The 25,026-nt window shown below is 43.0% G+C and overlaps 2 protein-coding genes, 1 long non-coding RNA gene and 1 pseudogene across 6 annotated transcripts in view; all 4 read left to right on the top strand.

Annotated features, from left to right (window-relative positions):
- The window catches only part of LOC111958599 (multiple epidermal growth factor-like domains protein 8), a 41,147-nt gene extending 37,322 nt beyond the window's left edge, over positions 1 to 3,825 (top strand). The window contains 2 exon segments of the mRNA XM_070437296.1: positions 412 to 544; positions 737 to 3,825. Coding sequence (XP_070293397.1) covers positions 412 to 544; positions 737 to 2,233 — 1,630 coding nt within the window. The 3' untranslated portion in view covers positions 2,234 to 3,825.
- Positions 3,826 to 11,304: 7,479 nt separating this feature from the next.
- LOC112067948 (gastrula zinc finger protein XlCGF57.1-like) lies at positions 11,305 to 12,926 on the top strand (annotated as a pseudogene).
- Positions 12,927 to 16,388: 3,462 nt separating this feature from the next.
- Positions 16,389 to 21,162, top strand: LOC139023735 (oocyte zinc finger protein XlCOF6-like). Of its 2 annotated transcripts, none has more exons than XM_070437477.1 (4): positions 16,389 to 16,490; positions 16,936 to 17,242; positions 17,347 to 17,434; positions 18,540 to 21,162. In XM_070437477.1, the coding sequence occupies exons 2-4, from the start codon at positions 16,949 to 16,951 to the stop codon at positions 20,015 to 20,017; spliced, it is 1,860 nt and encodes a 619-aa protein (XP_070293578.1). In that variant the 5' UTR covers positions 16,389 to 16,490; positions 16,936 to 16,948; the 3' UTR covers positions 20,018 to 21,162. The 2 variants fall into 2 exon arrangements, with proteins under 2 accessions (XP_070293578.1, XP_070293577.1); XM_070437476.1 differs by having other exon boundaries at positions 16,395 to 16,501.
- Positions 21,163 to 22,115: 953 nt separating this feature from the next.
- On the top strand, positions 22,116 to 24,905 carry LOC111958795 (uncharacterized). 3 transcript variants are annotated; one of them, XR_011474879.1, is made up of 4 exons: positions 22,116 to 22,184; positions 23,900 to 24,271; positions 24,379 to 24,454; positions 24,698 to 24,905. It is a non-coding gene; the product is annotated as an uncharacterized lncRNA (long non-coding RNA). The 3 variants fall into 3 exon arrangements; XR_011474878.1 differs by lacking the exon at positions 22,116 to 22,184 and adding an exon at positions 22,191 to 22,302; XR_011474880.1 differs by lacking the exon at positions 22,116 to 22,184 and adding an exon at positions 22,316 to 23,598.
- The last annotated feature ends 121 nt before the right edge of the window (positions 24,906 to 25,026 follow it).

Below are 25,026 nucleotides of genomic sequence, written 5' to 3' on the forward strand. Positions count from 1 at the left end.
ACCCCGCTCTGTGTCCTCTGTACCTGCGTCTCTTCCTCTTGCCAATAACTGGGATGTTGGCCTTGTCAGGTGTTCGGAGTATGTCCTGTCTTTGTCTAATCCAAGGTGAGTGATCGCTGTCCTGATATCCAGAAGCTCTTTTTTTTACCGTAAGATACGGTGGCAGAAACATTATGTACAAATTAAGTTATAAATAACACACAAAAAAACACTTAATTGCACAATTGGTTGGGCGCCCGTAAAACTGCTGCCATTTCTTCCGCCGCCATTTTTCTTCCGGCGCCATTTTCACTTTTCCAGACTGTGCACTTCAGAAGAGTGTTCTTGATGAAGGTGTGATTCTGTAAAAATCACTTTGGAGGGCTGAATCCCACAGAAAGCTGAAATGCTCTTTGTTCCTCCCACCTGCAGGTGTCAGTGTAACGGCCATGCAGACACGTGTAATGAACATGACGGCACAGGCTGCCCATGTCAGAACAACACAGAGACCTCTTCCTGCCTCAGCAGCCCGCAGAGCGACAGGAAGGACTGCTACAGAACACAGGTATGGATAGGATAGTGCAGGCACTAGACACAGTTTACAAGCAGGTATACTGATACAGCAGGGGGAGTAATGAATAAGGATACCTTGATATTCCTGGTTGTGAAGATCACATCCATATACAGACAATAAGCACAGTACTTACATGCACTTGTATTTCTTGTTTCRMCTCCCTATCTGGAATCCTCCATGCAGTGCGCCAAGTGCAAAGACTCCTTCAACGGCACACCGGTAAACGGGCGCCAGTGCTACCGGCAGTTCAACGTGGACAATGAGTGCTGCTTCGACCCCACCTCTCAGACAAATTGCTTCCACGACCCCACCATCCGCAATTTGCCCAAGGGACGCACCGTCTTCTTCGCTGCCCAGCCAAAGTTCACCAACGTGGACATCCGGGTCACCATCGACGTGACCTTCGGGGAGGTGGAGGTGTACGTGTCCAACTCCCATGACACCTTCATCGTAGAAGTGGACCGCCACACAGGCATCCACGCCATCAAGATCGAGGAKGAGTCGGCGGCCCGAGGTGGGGCGGGCGGGGGGGATAAGGAGACGCCTCCATCACCAATGAAGGTGTATGCCAACTCCTCATCCAGCCTGGCTGGGCCCATGTCCCCCAACACCCCCCTGCAGCTCCACGCCAAGCCCCAGGGGGRGGACAGGGAGGTACGGGAGGCCAAGACGGAGGGGCTCATCTCCTACATCACGGTGTGGAAGCCCCAGACGGTACTGATTGTTCGAGGTGTCCGTGACCGCGTGGTCATCACCTTCCCCCATGAGGTCCACTCCCTGAAGTCCAGCCGCTTCTARATCGCCCTGCGCGGTGTAGGCACCGAGGAGAGACAGGGCGAGTCCCAGGGCCTGCTCTTCCTCCGCCAGGACCAGGCCCACATCGACCTGTTCGTCTTCTTCTCTGTTTTCTTCTCCTGCTTCTTCCTCTTCCTCTCCGTCTGRGTCCTCCTCTGGAAGATCAAGCAGTTCATGGACTTCCGCCGAGAGCAGAGGCGTCATATCCAGGAAATGACCAAGATGGCGTCCAGGCCCTTCGCCAAGCTCACTGTCTATTTGGAGCCAGAGGAGACCCAGCTCATCTACCTGCCCTCCACAGGGGGCGGAGGGGTGGGGGGCAGTGCCGTGTCCCTGGCCCATGCACGCACAGGCAAGCTGGGGGGCATTGTAGTTGGCCAAAGGGGGCGAGCTGGAGCCATCTCCTACAAACACGAGCCAGGCTCCGGCCCCACCGTCCACCACCACCTTACCCTGGGCGGAGGCGGCAACAGTGGGCAGCACCTGCCCCTGCATTACCTCAACACCCACCACTATGTCCCCACCACCGCCAACACCACGGCATCGCACCACCACCACCCGTCCTCCCACAGCGGCTACCAGCACTTCTGCCGCTCCGACCCCTTCTTGTCCCAGCTCATGGGCTTCTCCTACTCCACCTTCAAGGTGGGGCCCATCACTCTGGAGCCCACGGACGACGGCATGGCCGGGGTGGCCACCGTCCTCATCCAGCTGCCGGGGGGCATCCTGGCCCCTAACCGCGCCTGCCTAGGGTCCGCCCTGGTCACACTACGGCAGAATCTCCAGGAGTACTGTGGTCACGGCAATGGAGGGGGACATCCCGGGGTGGGAGGGGGGCGCAAAGGCCTGCTAGGGCATCAGCACCTCACCACCATGGCTATGTAGAGAAGAGAAGGGGAGAAAAGAAAGTGGATAAGAGAGAGAGGGGTATGTGGTGGGGTGGTAGTAACATGTTAAGAGGTTAGAAGAGAGATGGGGAGTTGCGTGAAAAAGGCCATACAGGAGAAAGTTATATAAGAGCCTGTTGAAGTTGATAGGATCATACCTGTATTTACACTGTTTCAATATTGATTGTCTTTTATTCCGTTATGTATCGCTATATTTCAAACGCTTCACATGACCAAGCCAGCTATCTCTAAAATGCACTACAACTACACGTTATATCAGCTCAACCATTCAATTGCATCCTGTCTGCGTCCGCTATCGAGGTATGAGTGCAGTCGACAACCAGAGACTTTTGCTGCACTGTCGTTTTTTGGAATGACCAATAAAAGTAGGGATGATAACTACTGGTGTTGGAACCAACATGTGCTTTATACCCCAAAAGGTGACAATCAAACATTGCCATTAAAAACAAGAGACAGAAGGCGCAGTCCGCCAGGATGTGCAACATTGAATTGACATGATAGGAAAAATTCTAAAGTGATGCTTGTTGTCAGATGTTTTTTATATCATGGTAGTAATGATGAGTAATATTAATTGTAACTTAATATATTAAGCTACGTGTCTGTTTATTAACTCAAAACCCTAAGTATATATTTGTGCATGTCCATTCACAGGACCTGTTACTTGGTTCTTTATCGGTTGCTGTTGTATTTGTTTCTCTGCTCATCTGCCTCCGGTTTTTCTGCCTTTGAACTCCCAGGCCTACAACTAACAATCCTGTTGTGTAATGTTTCCTATTGTGAGGCTTATGGAGAACATTTTAAGCAAAGCAACACTTTTGACACATTTAATATCTGTTTCAATTGATTTTGTTACAAATGAAGGATTTAACTTGGTTGGTATCAGACTTCTGTCCCTGTAGCCATTTTATGAGTGGATAACGTAACACACTATGTATTGTTTAGTTTCTAAGGATTTTATTTCAGTTCTTTGATATGAACTGTATGTTAAATTATATGGTTTTGTTTTTGGCTCTCTCGATTGGATGATGGTATCAGCCAATGAGAGCTATGATTAGAACTTAATTAACTTTTTGGATTTGTCTTGTGACAAATGGAACAAGAAAACAATTAGTATGTGGAACAACATTTTTATGGAAATTATATGTCAGATTATAATGGAGACAAGGAAAGGGACAAAATATGTGCAAAGCTGCATCTTCCTAGTGAAAGATAACATGAATGGAAAAAAGTGTTATTTTCAAGGAGGGTGTGTTCCATTTTTTTGTTACTGTTTTTGCATTATTCTCATATGAATCAATACAAGATGAATCTCCCCAAGTTAATCTAAATGGTGCTAATGGATACACTACAAAAAACAACCATTAGGCTACAAAATGATTAGTCGTTCACATTTACATGTATTTAATCGAATATATAACAAATAACAGCTTTCTTGTTTAGTAGCATTGCAACACTATCTTCAGCTACGCTTGAGTCCGGTCACAAGCATTATTAGACTGGTTACATTGTGCTTGTCTTGTATTAGTTTGTTTACGTGTTTAACACTTTAAAAAATAAAAATAAAATTCATTTGCTCTTGTTTTTTTAAGGGAAAACTGCCCTGGTGATGAGTAGGTGCCAATATTAAAAGTTCAAGAAAGATGACACACCTCTTCTTGTGCATGTTTTATTTTTTAGTGGAAGGGAGGCGACAGTTGAGATCCATAGGCGGAAATCCCAGGGGGGACGGGGGGGACACGACCCCCCCCATCCTGGGAAAAATATGATTTGGTACCCCTCCCTTAAATCATACTCACATGTAACATAAGACTTATGTCTCAGATTTCAATTCTAAAATGATATCAATAATATTAATAAACGCAATGAAAGCAGTTGTGCTGATTTATAGACACTTAATAGCGCCTTTTTAAGTTTCAAAAGATTGCGACCACCCGCCCTTTGCCTCACAATGGTTTGATCCACTGCCAGTTCTTTAGCTGGCAAGGTATATAGAGGGTTCGTATCTACTGTCCGAAAGGCACATGTACGTAACTGACGTGAGGTTATCCAGTCAATCGGCCATAGCAATGTTTACATTTTTATGTTGGCAGGGTTCAACACTAGCTGAATTTGCAGAGCTAGCGCGCAAACTAAAGCAAACATTAACTAGCAAGCTCTAGCAAGCACTATTCCATAATGTGGCGTCGTCAAAGATGGAATTTTCTATCGTCAATTTATTCCAAGATCAGCATGCAGCTTTAGTGCTTCAAAGTCCCTGTGATAAGGTTAGCTATAAACTGAAGTCCAAACTGAACAGAAACTACACTCTCTTATACCATTGTCTTAAATATTTTAATGCTCGTTGCAAAAAGCTAAATTGTCGCTAGTGAACTTTTTTACATTTATTTTATTTCACCTTTTTTTTTTTAAGATTATAGCAAACCACAGAAACGGAATTGGTGCTCCGCTAGCTTACAAATTCAGCTATTGTTGGAAGCCAGCCAATATGAAACAAACTATATTAAAATTAGAAAAGGTGTAGCATATGTTGTTTAAATGTGTGTGTGTGCAGCTCTAGACCGGCCAGCCAGCCAGGTAGAAAAATGGCAGAAAAAAGTAAAAGACGGACATCAGAGTATTTTTCAGTACACCAAAAAGCAAAGTAAGACCTCTAGTAGCCTAATATCTCAAAGACGAGTTGATAAAATGTTCATAAGAAAGAAGTGAAATGCTAATGGAATGTTTCACAATGATGTCATTAGGCAGAGCAGGCAACAGATGGCACACAGACAGCAGAGCTGGGGACAGATAGGCAGGGACAGACTGGCAGAGACAGGGAGTCTCAGGTAAGTTTGTTGAGTCTTTGTTTGGCAACATTATGAAAGGTTCTCAATTTTTTTACTTGTAAAATAGGGACATAATTGGAAAATGCCATGGATACCCCCGCTCTCAACTTAAACTGATGACTAAACTAAGATTTGTTTATGGCAATGGTATTGCTGTTGTGAATTAATTGTGTAGTTTTGGGTACCGGTAGTTAGAAGTACGGCAAACACCTTATTTCTTTTCTAGGAGACAGACTGAGTCTGTGAGGGTGTGAAAGGGAAAGAGCCAGGGAGAGAGACTCAGAGAACAATGTCACAGCCACGGCAGGACCAGGTGTCACCCTTGTTGCCAGCAGCACCAGTATAGGGGAAGCGTGGCACAGCATTGTCCTTACCTCAGTGATGGCACAAAACCATATCAGCCACACCCACAATTTTTGAACCGCAAACTCTTGCCAACAGAGTGTTGACGTTTCAAGAGGCCCCAAGCACAGAATGAAATTCTGAACATCATGGCCAATACAATCATTCGAGGCATTGCAGCGAGATTAGGTCTCTTCCGATTGTACAATTTTTTATTAATTGTTGATGGTACTCAAGATGTCTCTGGTGGCTGAACAGGAGAGTGTCTTTTTGCATTATGTTGACCATGACCTTGTCCCCTCACGAGGAGTTTATTGGGCTATACAGGGTGTCGGAGACAACAGGCGAGGGCGATTGCGAAAGTGGCAACTGAAGTGTTGTTGAGGCTCAATTTGCCATGTCTGGCTTACGTGGGCAGAGTTACGATGGTGCCTCAAACATGGCAGGAAAATACACAGGTGCACAGGCAATTGTGAGAAGGCAGCAGCCATTAGCCCTCTATGTCATTGTGGAGCACACTGTGTAAATCTGATTACACAGGCTGGCTGCTCAGCCTCCCCATGATCCGGGATTCCCTTTCTTGGGTCCATCAGTTAGGTGTCCTCTATGGCCAGTCAGGAAAGTTTAAGAGCATGTTTGAATCAATTGCCACGTCCAAAGAAACACATCTGCCACCACCGGAAACCCCTATGTCCAACAAGGTGGACTGTGCGGAATACCTGCTATTCAGAAGCTGTGCTAGGGCAGTATGAGCGGGTACTAAGCAGCCTAGAGGAGAGTAGTTTTTAGTACATGACAGTACACGACAGTACACTTACAAATTATTTATTTCATGTTATTTTATTTAAAATTGCATACTTTGTGCGACATACTTGTCCATAGCTGCTGTTTGAAGAGTTGAGACACTGACTGAAGGATATTTTGTTTGATTTATTTGGGTTTTTCATTGAAGTAGTTATTTTGCTTTTAGAACTGTACTTATTTTAAGCTTTTTGTTCTTGTAAAGATATTGTAGTAGACTCAGGCCAGTGGCACATTTAATGACTATATAAATGTATCAGAAAAAGTCAAATTAAAAAGTCAATTCAATACGGAGACTAACTTTGTGATGGTTCTCAATGGAGATTATTTTAGATGAGATCACACCATGTTCATTGTATTTATGAAAACTACACCCATACAGTGTACAGTACCATTGCTACCTACTGGCCTTTCTTGATATTGCTAGTTGTAAGTACGAATACCTGCATACATACTGGACTGGTAAGGAGCAATGCTATAACTATTATTAATAGTAGTATTATAATGATTTAAACATTTGAACAAGTTGGTTAAACCCTTCAGTTAACTACTGTACCTATCAATTATTCAGTTGTAGGAATTATGGTTCCTCAATATACATTTAACATATRACAACGTAGGCTATGTGTTACAGCACTACTTTTGGTGTCCCCCTCAGGAATTGCTCTTGAGAAAATGTAATGTAATTGTCCCCTCCAAGGTTGATATCAGATTTTCGCCCCTGTTGAGATCGACTAGTTATATTCTCTTTTTTTTATTTAACTAGGCAAGTCAGTTAAGAACAAATTCGTATTTGCAATGACGGCCTAGGAACAGTGCCTTGTTCAGATCGGGAATTCGATCTATCAACATTTCGGTTACTGGCCCAACGCTCTAACCACTAGGCTACCTGCCACCCCTATTCATGTCAGTCCAACACAACATTTAAAWGGTGGCAAATTCCTTGGTTGAAGAACATTTTATCCTGTTACGTCATCAGTAGGGGAAGACTATAGGCGTTCGTAAATTCGCTCTGGCTATCGGGTGCAATGATTGAATAACATGTATGTATACATGTATTTTGGGACGCGATCGGTGTGTGTGCCAGAGCGCAGAATAACTGATMCATTTACGAACGCTCAACACCTGTTGAAAATGGCCGGTGTCAGTAAACATCGGCAAAAACATTTAATTAAGTTGTTTCCAGCAGCACAGTTACAGTCGCCAACGCTCTGGATAACATGAAAACCGCATAACCAGCTCTGCTAGGTCAAGTAAAATGGTCAGAGTGCGGTGTTCTCTCATTTATGTCTGGAAGTAACTAGCAAGCTAGCTAACTTRAGCCAGTTAGCTTGGGTGTTTGACTGCGGTTGTGAGGTCAGAAGGCTCGGATCAAACCTACTCCTCGGCCAGAGCGTCCAGGGTGCGCTCTAAACGCTTCGAATTTATTAACGCACAGAGCACACTCATTGGCACTCCAGGGTGAATTTACGAACGCACGCTACAATGGACAGTCCTGGCCCGCAAACCGATAGGCTATTTAATTTCAAAATGGGGTTAGGTTAAGGTCAGTAGGTACCCACACTTTTCTGCGAGTATTCCTTTTAAAATCATAATCAATCAGCAGACTAAATATTTCTACATGATTACCTAATTGGGCAAGTTACACCCATGCCAAAGTTGTGCAAACAGAGTTCTTCCGGTCACTGTGTTTGGTTTGAATCGAAGGTAAATTAAGTTATTTTGACTTCTGTCCGTGGACGCTTTGCTTAGAAAACAAATGTTTACGCTAATCGTTGAGCGCTCCACCTGTTTCTTTTAATCTTTGTATTCTTGAGTGTGACAACCCTAAAAGGGTGTCAAAAGGAGGAGTCGAAATACAACTTAGTGTATATCATTTGTTGATTTTTTTTCTTTGTTGATTAAAAATAAAATAATAATAAAATTAATTAATTAATAATAAACTTTTTACTATTTTCATGAAATACTATTAACATATTACTATACTGTGACTGCTGAAGTAAAGGATAATGAGTGACACCCTAGGGGTGTCAAAAGGGGGACTCCTAAAAATCCCAAAGTTATCTAATATGTTACTAGGATACTGAGAACGTGTTCTGAATGGTCATTAAAGGTCTAAAGTTCCTGGGTTTATCAACAACCGGGTATGAATGTATCGATCATTAAACTTGATGGTTTCTGTTTTAATTTACACCCCTTTTGGGGTGTAAAAAGGGGGAATTGTTAGGATTTGCGTTTATTGCACTATAACCCAATACTACATCACGTGATTGAATATTAGCAACTGTTGGCCTGGGCATCTGTGTGTGTGTGCTGGAAGTAACAGTTAGCCCCAGATAAGTGTGCTGGGAAGCTGTGGTTAGCCTTGAGCGAGAACAGTGTGCTTTGTATGCAGYTGCAAATAGCTCAGACAATGTTGCAGAGCTGRCTGACCTCAGRCTCTGGGGTGAGGGAGCGTAATCTACACAGCAACAGCGCCGGGACACCAAAGAGCGCAAAGAGGCTGGGACTAGCCTGAGCGCCGGCGATAGGCTGAGCAAAGTTTAAACCAGGCTCAGCCTCTACGGTGATAGGCCAACAGACGGGTTGGAACTACGTCTGTCACCGTATAAGAACAGCTGTMTACTTACATCCTGCGAGTTCTCTGTTCTGCCCTGTGAGGTGATACAGAGAACCCGTATATACGAAAATTGCATTTACCATTTATCGCTTGAGTTTAATAAAAATACTTAAAGTATATCCGGTGACTCTGAACCACATTTTGGTATGATACCAGATTTGAATTGACGCAAATCCCTTATAATATACATACCAAAGGTAAGGGTGTGGATCAGAAAACCAGTCTGTATTTGGTGTGACCACCATTTGCCTCATGCAGTGTGACACATCTTCATATAGGCTGTTGATTGTGGCCTGTGGAATGTTGTCTCACTCCTCTTCAATGTCTGTGCGAAGTTGCTGGATCTTGGTGGGAACAGGAACACCCTGTCGTGCACAACGATCCAGAGCATTCCAAACATGCTCAATTGGTGACATATCTAGTGCGTATGCAGGCCATGGAAGAACTGGGACATTTTCAGCTTCTAGGAATTGTGTACCGATCCTTACGTCGTGGGGCTGTGCGGAAACATGAGGTGAAGGTGGCGGATGAATGGCACGACAATGGGCCTCAGGATTTCCTCACGGTATCGCTGTGCATTCAAATTGCCATCGATAAAATGCAATTCTGTTCGTTGTCTGTAGTTTATGCCTGTCCATACCATAACCCCACCGCCACCATGGGGCATGTTGACAAGGATACACGCTGTCTGCCATCTACCCGGTCCAGTTGAAACTGGAATTCATCCGTAAAGAGCACACTTCTCCTGCGTGCCAGTAGCCATCGAAGGTGAGCAGTTGCCCACAGAAGTCGGTTACGATGCCCAACTGCAGTCAGGTCAAGAACCTGATGAGGACAACAAGCAAGCAGTTGCACTTCCCTGAGACGGTTTCTGACAGTTTGTGCAGAATTTCTTTGGTTGCGCAAACACATAGTTTCATCAGCTGTCCGGTAGCTTGTCTCAGACAATCCCGCAGCTGGATGTGGATGTCCTGGGCTGGTGTGGTTACACATGGTCTGCGGTTGTGAGACCGGTTGGATGTTTGAGGCAGATTAAATTAATATTCCTGCAGTCAGCATGCCAATTACAGGCTCCCTCAGCTTGAGACACCTGTGGCATTGTTGTATTACACCTTTTAGTGGCCTTTTATTGTCCCTAGCTCAAGGTGCAACTGTGTAATGATGTGTATGGTCCGTGTGGCTCAGTTGGTTGAGCAGGGTGCTTTCAACATCAGGGTTGTGGGCTCAATTCCCACGGGGGACCKGTACGGAGAAATAAACTATGGGATAAGAGTGTCTGCTAAATGACTAAAATGTAAATCTATTKATGCTGTTTAATCAGCTTCCTGATGTGCTACACCTGTCAGGTGGATGGGTTATCTTGGCAAAGGAGAAATGCTCACTAACAGGGATGTAAACAAATTTGTGCAACCTTTTTTGAGAATCTTTTTGTACATATGGAAAATTTTATCTATTATTTTAGCTCATGAAACAGGACCAACACTTTTTTGCATTTATTTTTGTTCAGTGTAGATTACTTGCTCAAATAGAAGCCTMTCTCTAATAATGGCCTATTATGTAGAGTGATTTAATAAAATAAATGCCTGGGACATTAATTTATGGTCATTTAAGATGACTAGCCTTGCTGAGTGAATCAACATTTCGGGCTAATAATCCATAATTGTGTGTAATCATCATTGCCTAGCAGCCTAAGTCTGCAGTGTTGGGTGTATAGGCTGTAATGGTCCTGGGATACACTGTATCAAAGTGCCATGAAAATAAAGTGATTTTCGTAGCAGGTAAGGAGAGCATTTTCCTAACCTTAACCAGTCTCCTAACCTGCCACGAAAAAGTCACTAAAATATTGAAGTGCCTTGAGAAAAGTTTCCCTTATGGTCCCTGACCTAGTCTAGCTCGTCTTGGTAAGGCTGATGCTCACTGACACGCTGCTTCTCTTTTCACTCAGAATGCCAGTAAGGAGGATATTAGAGGCACTTTAGTCAACAAGATGAAGATCAAACAACGTGCAAAAGCTAAACCACTGCACAAAAAAAGGGAACTAAACACCATGGAAACCTGGGTATAACACAAACAGAACATGGCCCACAGTCAGGTGATGAATCCACCGGCAGAGATTAATCAGATTCTACCCAAGCCCTCTCGAAGAGCACCAGTTCAACTCGTCATTCAGTTTCTAGTCCACTCCACAAGGATCCTGTGGTAGTGCTAACCAGGTTGGCTGAGGTAAGTAGGATTAGTGTTTTCTAATGTGCCTAGTATTGTGGCAAGATCAATAAGATTGTTAATGCATACTTGTAGTTTCTGTATCTTTCTAATCCATAAGGTGGTGGTTAAGACACTTCTGAGAGATATTAAAGTGTGTTTGGTGAAAGAGACGAATGTCAGGAGGGATGAAGACAACAATGGAGGTAGGACATACTGTTTAACATACTCCAGTCTACTCCCAACAGTGCAGTTTAAATGGGTGATGGTTACTGGAACATTCATATTAATATCGGCAAGGACTATTGAATGAGGAAAATTGCATTTACCATTATGGTCTCCCTTTTTTTCTCCCCTCTTATCATACCCATCTCTTCTATCCCTCACTCTCAGGTTATTCTCATCAGTTCTTTCCTTGTCCACACTGCACCATCTCCTTTACTGACTGTTATTTCCTGGAGAATCACATCAAGCACAAACATCAGAAGCAGTACCTGGCCATGTTGAAAAGCCAAGTCTCAAAGAGTAAAAGAGTGTACGGCCCCACACACAGCTGTCCCCACTGTAGCTGCATGTTCCATACACCACGACAGCTAGACATTCATACCTGCCAGGCCCACCCCTCTGCCCGTCCCCAGAAACCTGCCCCTCCCCGGGAAAACTGGCCGTCCCCACAGGGTTCAGGAGAAATTCCACACCTGCCCACAGTGTTCCCGCAGATTCAAGTACCTGGGCAGCCTGCTGAAGCACTGCAAGAGTTTGCACAAAATGTCCATTGTTCTCACCGATGGAAACATCAGTTGCGCGGACTGTGAGAAGAGCTTTGAGAATTTCTGGAGCCTGGGGCCTTACCGGTGTCACGAACCAGAGGGTTCTAGACCTAAGGACACTAAACAGATGATCTGTCTGGAAGTCGGCTTCCAATGCTTAGATTGTGGAAAGATCCTCACTACTCTTACGAGCCTGAACACTCACATGCGCATCCACACTGGTGAGAAACCTTATGTCTGCAAGGAGTGCGGCAAGCGCTTCTCAGTTACCGACACTTACCGTTATCACATGTTAATATACAATGGGATCAAGCCATTCAAATGCCAGGACTGCGGGAAGGATTTCAAACAGAAGTCGCTCCTCAGGAAGCACATGACCGTTCACTCTGGTGAGAGGAAGTWCTCCTGCTCCCAATGCGACAGGCAGTTTGCATACAGGGAGAGTCTGAAGCTTCACCTGCGCACACACTCAGGGGAGAGACCTTTCAAATGTACTGTGTGTGGTAAAGACTTTGCTGACAAAGGTTATCTGAAGARGCATCTGAAGATCCACAACAACCAGAAAAACTACCATTGTGGGGTTTGTYGGCAYAAGTTCATAAGGATTGGGGTGCTGAACATACACCTGCGCTCACACACCGGTGAGAGGCCTTACCACTGCACAGTGTGTGACAAGCAGTTTGCCCGACTCGACCACCTGAAGAACCATCAGTGCACTCACACAGGTGAGAAACCATACACCTGTACAGAGTGCGGTAAAAGCTTCACTCAGTCTGGAGATCTGACCAAACACAAGCGCATCCACACTGGGGAGAGGCCGTTTGAATGTTCTGAATGCCACAAACGGTTTATCTGTTCAGGTTCTCTGACCCTGCACATGAGGACCCACACTCACCGTGATGTAAAGCCATACTCCCGCCAAGAGTGTGGGAAGAGCTTTTATGAACAGTCATGTGAACGGCCACATGAAAATCCACAATGGGAAGCGTTATTCCGGTCCTCTCTGCTTTATCAGCTTTGCTCGCAAGTCCAACCTCTCCAAATACCAGCATAGATGTCATAAACCTAAATGATAATGATGTATGTTTTTAACATAAAACATTTTATGAAGCTGTTACTCTTATGAATTAATAGGAGTGGAGTCCGATCTCTTGTCAGTGATAGATGTGTGACCACAAATGCTAACGAAATGTTGCTCCCCTGTTTATGATAACGCCACAATGTTTTTCGCAGTCCTCCAGTTGGGTCACACAGTGAGCTCCATGTATTGGGACAGTGACATGTTTTGGCTCTGTACTCCAGCACTTTGGATTTGAAGTCATACAATGACTGAGGTTATAGTGCAGACTGTCAGCTTTAATTTGGGGGTATTTTCATCCATAGCGGGTGAACCATTTATAAAGAACAACACTTTTTGTACATATTCCCTGGCCGTTTTAAGGGAAACGTTAAATTATTTGGTCCCATATTCCTAGCACGCAATGCTTACATCAAGCTTGTGACTGGATGCATTTGCTGTTTGTTTGGGTGTGTTTCAGAGTATTTTGTGCCCAATAGAAATGAATGGTAAATCATGTATTGTCACTTTTATTATAAATAAGAATAGAATGTTTTCTTCTATATTAGTGGCTACCAGGATTACGGATTATCCTGAATGAATCGTGATTAATGAGTGAGAAAGTTAGAGGCATAAATATCATAGCCTCCTCCTTGCTTCAGTCCATAAGCCGTCATTGGCCGTTTTCTTTGTTTATTCAACCTTTATTTAACTAGGCACGTCAGTTAAGAACAAGTTTTTATTTACATTGACGGCCTAATCCGGATGACGCTGGCCAATTGTGCGCCGCCCTATGGGATTCCTGCTCACGGCTGGTTGTGATACAGCCRGGGATCGAACCAGGGTCTGTAGTGACGCCTCTAACACTGAGATGCTGTGCCACTCGGGAACCCTGCACTGGTTGTGATTTATTGCATTACCAAACATTTGAACATGGCAAGCATATAGTATTATTTCTCTCTCTCTCTGTATGTTTGTGTGTGTATATACAGTGCATTTGGGAAATTATTCAGACTCCTTCACTTTTTCCACATTGTTATGTTACAGCCTTATTCTAAAATGGATGAAATACTTTTCCTCAATTTAAACACAATACCCCTTAACGACAAAGCAAAAACAGGTTTTTAGAGTTGAAAAAATTAAATTACATTTATGTAAGTATTCAGACCCTTTACTCAGTACTTTGTTGAAGCACCTTTGGCAGAGATTACAGCCTTGAGTCTTCTTGGGTATGACGCTACAAGCTTGGTACACCTGTATTGGGGGAGTTTCTCCCATTCTTCTCTGCAGATACTCTCAAGCTGTCAGGTTGGTTGGGGAGCATCATTGCACAGCTATTTTTAGGTCTCCAGAGACGTTCGATCGGGTTCAAGTCCAGGCTTCTGCTGGGTCACTCAAGGACATTCAGAGACTTGTCCTGAAGTCACTCCTGCGTTAGCTTGGCTGTGCGCTTAGGGTTGCTGCAGACATTTTCTTTGGTACCCTTCCCCAGATCTGTGCCTTGACCAAATCCTGTCTTGGAGCTCTACGGACAATTCCTTCAACATCATGGCTTGGTTTTTGCTCTGACATGCACCATCAACTGTGGGACCTTATATAAATTAAATACAATTTTATTGGTCACATACACATGGTATGTGACCAATAAAGTGTAGCGAAATGCTTGTGCTTCTAGTTCTGACAGTGCAGAAATATTTAACAAGTGATCTAACAATTCCACAACAACTACCTAATACACACACATCTAAGTAAAGGGATGGGATAAGAATATGTACATATAAATATATGGATGGGCAATGACTGACCGGCATAGACGAGATGCAATAGATGGTATAAAATACAGTATATACATCTGGGATGAGTAGTGGAAGATATGTAAACATTATTAAAGTGGCATTGTTATAGTGACTAGTGATCCATTTGCTCGAGTGGCCAATGATTTCAAGTCTGTATGTAGGCAGCAGCGTCTCTGTGTTAGTGATGGCTGTTTAACAGTCTAATGGCCTTACGATAGAAGCTATTTTTCAGTCTTTCAGTCCCAGCTTTGATACACCTTTACTGACCTTTCCAAATCATGTCCAATCAGTTGAATTTGCCACAGGTGAACTCCAATTAAGTTGTATAAACATCTCAAGGATGATCAATGGAAACAGGATGCACCTGAGCTCAATTTTGAGTCTCATAGCAAAGGGTCTGAATACTAATGTAAATGTGATATTTCAGTTTTTTATTTGTAATACATTTACAAAAATGTCTAAAAACCTGTTTTCGCTTTGTCATTATGGGATATTGTGTGTAGATTGATGAGGGGGGAAAAACGATTCAATACATTTTAGAATAGGACTGTAAACATAACAAAATGTGGAAACGGGCCTGAATAGTTTACGAATGCACTGTATATATTGTGTTTATTTTATTTAACTTGGCAAGTCAGTTAAGAACAAATTATTATTTACAATGACGGCCTACACGAGCCAAACCCAGACCACGCTGTGCCAATTGTGCGCCGCCCTATGGAACTCCCAATCACGGCCGGTTGTGATCAGCCTGGATTCAAACCAGGATGTCTGTAGTGACACATCTAGCACTGAGATGCAGTGCCTTAGACCGCTGCACCACTCGGGAGCAGTATTCAATATAGTGCAGACATAGGTCTACGGTGCAGACTAGTAGCTAGCTTGCTACAGCATTAACAAAGAGGCCAGTGCCATAAAAGGCACTTTCTGACATGGTAGCAACCTGCAACATTATGATCATGTTGGGAATAGATCATTGCTAGTGCTGGTGGTTTGTTTATAAATAGACTAGCTAGCTATTTACAATGATGGCCTACCAAAAGGCCTCCTGCGGGGATGGGGGCTGGGATTAAAAATATAGGACAAAACACACATCAGGACAAGAGAGACAACACTACATAAAGAGAGGCCTAAGACAACAACATAGCATGGTAGCAACATGACAACAACATGGTAGCAGCACAAAACATGTAATACATATTATTGGGCACAGACAACAGCACAAAGGGAAAGAACACTGTATATATTTGCACACACTGTATATAGATTTTTCTATTGTGTTATTGAGTGTCCCTTTGTTTATCCCATGTGTAACTCTGTGTTGTTTGTGTCGCACTGCTTTGCTTTATCTTGGCCAGGTCGCAGTTGTAAATGAGAACTTGTTCTRAACTGGCCTACCTGGTTAAATAAAGGTGAAATTTAAAAAATATATATAAAAAAAGAAGGTAGAGACAACAATACATCACGCGAATCAGCTACAACTGTCAGTAAGGTGTCCTGATTGAGTCTTTGAATGAAGAGATGGAGATAAAACTGTCCAGTGAGTATGTATATATACTGTATATCTATCTATATTGTATATCTATGGTAGTATCAATCCTACATTTTGACTACCATTTATTATGTACATGATTCCACGGGAATATTCCTTTAAGAATACACACCCAATCAACAGCCTCTTAATCTTTGGCTATTACCTGATTGGCCAGTTGTCCCCGCTAAAGTAAATTGTTTTCTGGTTTTAATCTCGGCCAGTACGAAATCCATGCTGTTTTATCCGTGAAGATTAACGAGAAACAAAAACTGTTTCTGGTGAATTTGGTAATTGTTGGGTGAGACGGGTTAAACGTTGTCTATCGTTAGCTTTCTTGCTTGCTAGTTTATAGCATTGAATTGCAGGTGTTGGTTTGCTGTTTTAGCTCGCTCTGTTCTCATCAACAAAGAACATTATTAGCTAGCTACCTAGCGCTAGCAGAAGTCAATTTAGTGCAGACACAGCTACTAGTCTGCACCGTAGACCTAACTTGCTACATCATTAGCAAAGAGGCTAGTGCCATAAAATACCATAAAAGGCACGTTCTGACATGGTAGTTACCCACAACATTATGGTAATGTCAATAGATCYCCGCTGTTGGTTTGTTTATAAGTAGACTAGTTAGCTAGTTTCGAGCATTTGATAATGCAGCCTAATGTTAAATGTTTGTGTTGGATGGGTGATGGCCTGGTCTAGCTCTTGAGTTAAGTCAGCTTGGTCTTTTCCCCACAGAATTCAAAGAAAGATGAATGTTAACCAGACTGAGGTACTCAAATCAACTAGATGGAGAACAAACCTGGAGAAAGTTAACATAACCAAGAGGACTAAACAGTCCAAAACGAATGCGGTTACTTTGAACTCCATCCAAATAAAACAGGAACCAAGAGACTTTGAGCAGAAGGAAATTGGGGACGGTGACCGTTCCAAACTTTCCTTGCTGAAGAAGCATGTCAAGCAACAACAAACTATATCCAACCAACCGACCATGTGTAGTCAGATATCATGGAGTCCTCTAGTGCTGTTAACAAGATTGTCTAAGGTCAGAAGAGTTAGTCTTTCCAAACATGTGATAGTTAATAACTTGACGAGTATTTAGATTGTTGGTTAATGCATGCTGTTTTCTTCATTAATCTAATCCATAAGGTGGTGGTTAAGACTCTTCTGAGCGATACTAAAGTGTGTTTGGTGAAGGAAGAAACAGATGCCAGGAGGGATGAAGACAACAGTGGAGGTAGGACATAGTGTTCATACATACTTTAGTCTACTCCCAACACAGCAGTTTAACCCTGTAAGAGCCTTAACTCATGTCAAACACTACATAGTTCATCTCCTGTGACCCAGATATAGTGCTGAGTGATTGGTACTTTTTGAGGTCTGTTCGGTTTCAATTCAAATATTAAAAAGTTCATGGTTTTAAGTTTGGATCAGTTTTTTAAAACCTTAAATGCACCATGCATTATGTGGGTTGAATGCTGTAACATAGAATATAACAATTAATGAAAGTCATTTGATGCCCATTACTGCTTATCACTTATTAACCATTTATTCCCATTACTTTACTTAAAATATTTGTGTATTACACTTTATTATGAATTTATTATTACATTCCAAGTCATCATTTCCTCTAGAGCTGCTGCCTATTTTCTGACAAAATCACTATTTTAGTAGTTCAATGTAAATAAGGCATACTTTTATGACTGCTGATTACCAACTATCAATCACTTAGATCATGTATTTTCAGGTAAAGATACCTCTCGAAGCAACTGCTCTCGATCGTGCATTCTAATGTATCTTTTACYTAGCAGGCGTAAAAGAAACGGACCGAACAAGTAGGCACGCAATGGATTATGGTTATTGTAGTTAATTACTACGTTTTCTTTGCCAAACTATGTAGACTATTTGGAAACTACAACTCCATACTACATTGCAGAGTTCGGGCTTGATCTGATTAATCTCTAGAGAAACTGTGCATTGAGCTCACATAAAAATAAATGTAATTTGAATAATTGAACCGACGTCAGTCATTTAGTTGTTTGAATTTTTTTTTTAATGACCAACATTTCGGTTAATCGCTCGGCACTACCCAGATGTATCTCTTAAAAAGCATTTGTTGTGTCCTATCATCTCTAAGATGTAGTGATTATGTAGAAAACAAGTGTTGCAAAAATCCTTGGGTCTCACAGGATTAAATGGATGATGAATTACTGAAGGTGAATTCAGCAAGGATTTCTAACATTTTTTTTTTTTTAGGAAAATGACATTTGTTCCCTTTCTCTCATCATACCCTTCTTCTTTACCTTCCTTTCTTCCTTCCACCCATCTCTGTCCTCCCTCAGTCTTGTCTCCTCAGTTCTTTCCTTGTCCACACTGCACCATCTCCTTTACTGACTGTTATTTCCTAGAGAATCACATCAAGAACAAACACCAGAAGCAGTACCTGGCCATGTTGAAAAGCCAAGTCTCAAAGAGTAAAAGAGTGTACGGCCCCACACACAGCTGTCCCCACTGTAGCTGCATGTTCCATACACCACGACAGCTAGACATTCATACCCGCCAGGCTCACCCCTCTGCCCGTCCCCGGAAACCTTCCCATCCCCGCAGGGTTCCGGGGAAACTCCACCCCTGCCCGCAGTGTGCCCGCAGATTCCCTTACCTGGGCACCCTGCTGAAGCACTGCAAGAATTTGCACAAAATGGCCGTTGTTCGCATCGATGGACACCTCAGTTGCGCGGAGTGTGGGAAGAGCTTTGAGAATTGTTGGGGATTGGGGCCTCACCGGTGTCACGAACCAGAGGGCACTAAACTTAAGGACACTAAGCCTGTGATATGTCTGGAAGTCGGCTTCCATTGCTCTGAGTGTGGCAAGATCCTCACTACTCCTACGAGCCTGAACACTCACATGCGCATCCACACCGGAGAGAAGCCTTATGAATGCAAGGAGTGCGGCAAAAGATTCTCGAACGGCAGCAGTTTAGGCAAACACCTGCTGATACACAAGGGGGTCAAAGAATTCAAATGCCAGGATTGTGGGAAGGCTTTCGCCCAGGCAAACCTTCTGAGGAATCACATGACCGTTCACTCTGGTGAGAGAAAGTTCTCCTGCTCCCATTGCGACAAGCGGTATGCATACAGGGGTAGTCTGGAGCTTCACCTGCGCACACACTCAGGAGAGAGACCTTTCAAATGTACTGTGTGTGGTAAAGACTTTGCTGACAAATGTTATCTGAAAACACACCTGAATATACACAACAACCAGAAAAACTACCATTGTGGGGTTTGTGGGCGGAAGTTCATAAGGCTTGGGTTGTTGAAGTTACACATGCGCTCACACACCGGGGAGAGGCCCTACCACTGCACAGTGTGCGACAAGAAGTTTTTTAGACTCTCACACCTAAAGAACCATCATCTCACTCACACAGGTGAGAAACCATACACCTGTACAGAGTGCGGTAAAAGCTTCACTCAGTCTGGAGATCTGGCTAAACACAAGCGTCACCACACTGGGGAGAGGCCGTTTGAATGTTCTGAATGCCACAGCCGGTTTATCTGTTCAGGTTCTCTGACCCTGCACATGAGGACCCACACTCACCGTGATGTAAAGCCATACTCCTGCCAAGAGTGTGGGAAGAGCTTTTATGAACAGAGTCATGTAAAAGTCCACATGAAAATCCACAAGGGGAAACCGTATTCCTGCCCCCACTGCTTTTTTTGCTTTGCTCGCAAGAGCAACCTCTCCAATCACCTGTCTAGATGTCCTAAACTTAAATGCGTTAAACCTATTAATGGGGGGGGGCGGGTTCGTTCCCTTCAGTGATCGATGCTGGGCAACAGATGCGAACTGTACCCCTACTGTGTATGATAACTGCATATCACAGAATCTACCTATGATACCACAATTTCTTTAGCAATACTCCAATTTGTTCATATACATTAGATTGTTAGTTACGTTTTTGTTGTCTTAGTTTGTTTTTAACCTGTATTTTATATTTTTAAATATATWTWTWTTTTTGAAGGGACAGTGATATACATTAGATTGTTTGACTGATTGTCCTAGTGATTAGTAGGGGATAATGTTTTGAAAAGATGARGGGATGTTTATTTTCCTTTGTGTTTGTAGTGTATACCTTGATTTGGAAGAAGAGGAGCATTTATGTGTAGGTCACTCCCCTAGTATTGTTTTAAACATGACATTAGATTCATGGGGCTCCCGAGTGGCGCAGCGGTCGAAGGCACTGCATCTCAGTGCTGGAGGCGTCACTACAGACACCTGGTTTGAATCCAGGCTGTATCACAACCGGCAGTGATTGGGAGTCCCATAGMGCGGCTCACAATTGGCCCAGCGTCGTCCGGGATAGGCCGGTGTAGGCCGTCATTGTAAATATAAAACGTGTTCTTAACTGACTTGCCTAGTTAAATTTTAAAAATTAAAGTTAATTACATAAATACCACTTGAACAGTTGGAACACATGATTTGTTTCAGTCCATAAGCCATCATTGGCCTGCACTGGTTGTAATATTGCAGTACTAAACTTATGAAGCCATACTTCTGCCAAGAATGTGGGAAAAGCTTCTATGAACTGAAACACTTTAGATGCCACATGAGAACACACAGGGGAGAGATCGTACCCCTTCCCCCTTGCTTCTCCAGCTTCACTCACAAACCAAACCTCTTGAAACACCTGCCTAATGTTGTAAATGATCATGATTTGCCTTTTTTATATAACAACATATATAATGAAATGCATTGTATTCATAGGTATCACTTGGAGGTGACTCCGCCACAGTGAAATTATAACGTTATAATGGATTGTCATTAAGTTATAATTACATTGTTTAATGAACTATGTGTTGGAATTTTTTCGTATTTTTTTTCTTAATTTCATCGCTTTTTAAACGATACACAAGATTTGTATGCCGACTCCTGGTGCTGACTGACAATAAAGGTGACAGTTTGTGAAATATGGCATGTCTGTTGTTTTGTGCTAAAAGGTAGACTCAGCGAAATGACGTTGCCACAAGCAGCACCACAGAATGCGATGAGCGAGATGCAAGACTTTGCTCACACAGTATTTGCGCTGGTGGGAGGAGCTGTAGGAGGACGGGCTCGTTGGAATGTCTGGAATAGAACTGAGTAAAACGTGGTTTCCATGTTTTTGTTTTATACTGTTCCATTTATTCCATTCCAGKCATTACACTGATTCTGGCCTCCAATAGCTCCTCCCACCAGCCTCCTCTGATCTACGCTATGTGCATGGGTCACTTCATACTATTACAGAGTGATAGCACCAGGACCAAAACCGCAGAGAGATTTAACCTCTCACTTCAATGCACTTAGTTCTTGCAGAAATTGACCCGCTATGTTGTTTACTTTGTGCATGTACGTCATATCGCAGAGTCTACCTTGAACGTAAATCCACATCTCTCCCAGAGTAATGTCAATTAAGTTAAGTTGGGTTAACAGGGTTACCACTTGAACAGAGAACCACCCATCATGTCATTAACTGATTTGTACCAGTCCATAAGCTAAGAYCCATCATTGGCTTGTAGTGGTGTTGATATTACATGGTCCTGTACAGTATTGGATCCCAACTAAGGGTACAAGCCTAGGGCCCCTGGGGGTACTTGAGAAGACTCATGAGACTGTAGGCCTACTGGTAAAATGCACATGATGGGATACTTCAAGGGTACTCCAGGCAAAGCAAAATTTAGTTGGTGGTACAGTAACCAAAAAGGTTGGGAACCAATGCTGTACAGTATCGTTCCCACATTTTGACAGAGGCCTGTTTATTATTGCAATAAAATATAAACATAACACATTTCCAATATTTATTTTGAGGAATATTTCTTTAAGAATCCACACCAATAAACCGCCTCCAAATCGTTGCATAGCGAGGAGCCATTACCTGATTGGTCAAGGCCACGTTTAGTAGGCACTTTAAGGACAAACTAGAAAGTGCAGCGTTTTTATGGCGTCGACAAAGGTAGGCGAGGCTGTGTTGGCCCTTCTATCATTGAGCATTTACGAGATATACAATAATACGTTAACCTTTGCTGTATTATTCTCATCAACAAAGACGAGACTACTCGTTAACGACTAAGGTGAAACTCCATATGATTATTGCATTTTCGTGTGTTGCACCAAAGATACTGTATATAATGACGAGATGCTTGTCTCCGCCCTAACAATGAGGATTCGTTGTCTACAGAGCATAACGGCGGGCTCCCCTCTATTCCTTTCTTTAGATAGGTGGATACATCTGTTTTTTTTATATTCTGAGGGGTGTTGACGTCCGCCGCCTGTAAAACGTCTCGAATTTCAACAGGGACAACTGTTGTATGAAGTGTTTTTTCTCAAAGCTGCCGGGATGTCAGTGCATCACACTTATATCAGTATACTCGTAACAACCTAAGCATTACCAAACTTCTATTATATCAAATAAGACACACGTATAAAAATATAATTTCCTTTTTATCTTGACTAAATTCGACACTCATTGCCCCGACCCCATACAAAAACCCCTCACATAAATAATGATCTGCTTAACGTGGTCAGATTTTGGGAAGTGACACGCTCTCGCTTTGCCTCAGCCTATCTGGTTGCACTTGCATTCAGTAGCATCTATGAATCACACGATTACATAGGATTGACGTAAACGGAAGAACCAAGGACAGGATGGTTCCAGGGGCTATTCATTACGCTGATTCTGTTGCAAAACGTTTCTTTAACGGAACGAAACGGGGAGGGACTTATCTGAATTTGTCCAATAGAAACTCGTGGTTGGACTAATGATTACACCCCTGATGTTCTGAGATTCTCTCTGGTGTTTACAAAACCARTTCTGCTGTGAGATTATTATATCAGGATTCAAGGATGCTGCGAGATTAGGATATCCTGACCTGTTTAAAGGCGTTACGTGGTCAATCTGATGTTTGCATTGACCGTTCAGCATTTACGGCGATACGCCTCTGCAGAAGTCAGGGCATTTATACTTATTGCGCTTTGCGGAGCAGCGCAGATCTGTTGTAAAGGAAATTGTCAAGGAATGAGTTTGTGTTTATACAGGACCTCCCATCCCCACCTACCGTCACCCAACCATGTCAATGCGAAGGAGCTATATGGAGCCATCCACATTGTTACAACATTTGGGAGGTTCACGGCGGTGCGGTATGGAGCTCAATTTGGCCTCTGCATGCCACCAGAGGCTCCGAGATTACTTTACACCATCCAAATAGAGCCTCTGACCACATTTTCGGATCAAGCATTTATTGGCTTTTAGACAAAGCTATTTTTAACGGTAGAGCAAAGGATGGCACTATATGGGAAATTAATGGCTGCAGTATTGCCGTTATAATGACTACATTATGCATGGAATGCCAAGGCATAATTGTATAAAAGTGTGTATTCTAATTTAAAATGTATGTTGTTCTGTACCTATCTATTAATGTTATGTAATATGTTATGTTTTGTTTGGACCCCAGTAAGAGTAGCTAATGGGGATCCTAATAAAATACAAATACTAGCAGCTCAAGACATTAGCTAGTTAGACTGCTGCACCACTCGGGATCCCTAAACTAAGGCACTGCATCTCAGTGCTAGAGGCGTCACTACAGACCCTGGTTCGATATTAGTATGATCCCTGCCTGGTATTGCTCTCTAAGGGATGATGCTCAATAAAACCTGATCTTTTCCCCTTAGAATTCAAATGAAGAAGCACTCAAGATGAAGAGCAAACCTGGGTAAAAGCAACACAACAAAACTAAGATGTCTAAACACCATCGAGACCCCATCAAAACAGAGTGTGGAACACAGTCAGATGATGTTTACTGCAATAGAGAAGAACCAGACATTAGCCAATCACCCTACATTACTAAAGGGGTTTGTATCAGCTCCATCCAAATCAAAGAGGAACCAACAGACTTTGAACAGCAGGGAATGGGAGAGGAACCAAACCGTTCTGTTCCTTCCTTCCAGAAGAAGCACATCAAACATCAAAATACATCCAATCCAATGACCGGATGTAGCAAGATATCATTGAGTCCTGTGGTGACACTAACAAGATTGTCTAATGTAAGAAGAGTTAGTGGTCTTTCCCAACATGTGACAGTAACTAGACAATAATATTTAGACTTTTGGTTGATGCGTACTGTGGTTTCTTCATTTTTCTAATCCATAAGGTAGTGGTTAAGACACTTCTGCGAGACACTAAGGTGTGTTTGGTGAAGGAGGAAAACTCAGACGAGACAGATGGAGGTAGGGCATAGTTCATACATCCTGTCCACCCTCAACACTGCATTTGAAATGGATGATGGGATTACTTGAACATTAATTTACCAAACTTTGAAATGAATTTTCAGCAAAGATATTTACTCAAACATTTTATTGTTGAATGAGGAAATGTAAGTAATCACAACTATGTTCTGTTTCCTCTCTCCTCCCATCGCTCTCTTCTCACTCTTTCTACCATCCTTCCACTGCTCTGTACCTCTCCCTCAGTCTCTACTTCTCAGTTCTTTCCTTGTCCACACTGCACCATCTCCTTCACTGACTGTTACTTCCTGGAGAATCACATCAAGACCAAACACCAGAAGCAGTACGTGGCCATGCTGAAAAGCCATGTCTCAACAAGTAAAACCGTGTATGCCCCCACACACAGCTGTCCCCACTGTAGCTGCATGTTCCATACCCCACGACAGCTACACGTCCACACTGGCTGGGGTTCTTTGATATGTGCGGCATGTCTGACTCTGCATATTTCCATATGCAAGCTATTGATAGCAGGTATGATTAATGCATCTTAAAGTCTCTCGATGGTCAATCGCATC

Source organism: Salvelinus sp. IW2-2015, linkage group LG35 (genome assembly GCF_002910315.2).
Source record: "Salvelinus sp. IW2-2015 linkage group LG35, ASM291031v2, whole genome shotgun sequence".
Classification (NCBI taxonomy): domain Eukaryota; kingdom Metazoa; phylum Chordata; class Actinopteri; order Salmoniformes; family Salmonidae; genus Salvelinus; species Salvelinus sp. IW2-2015.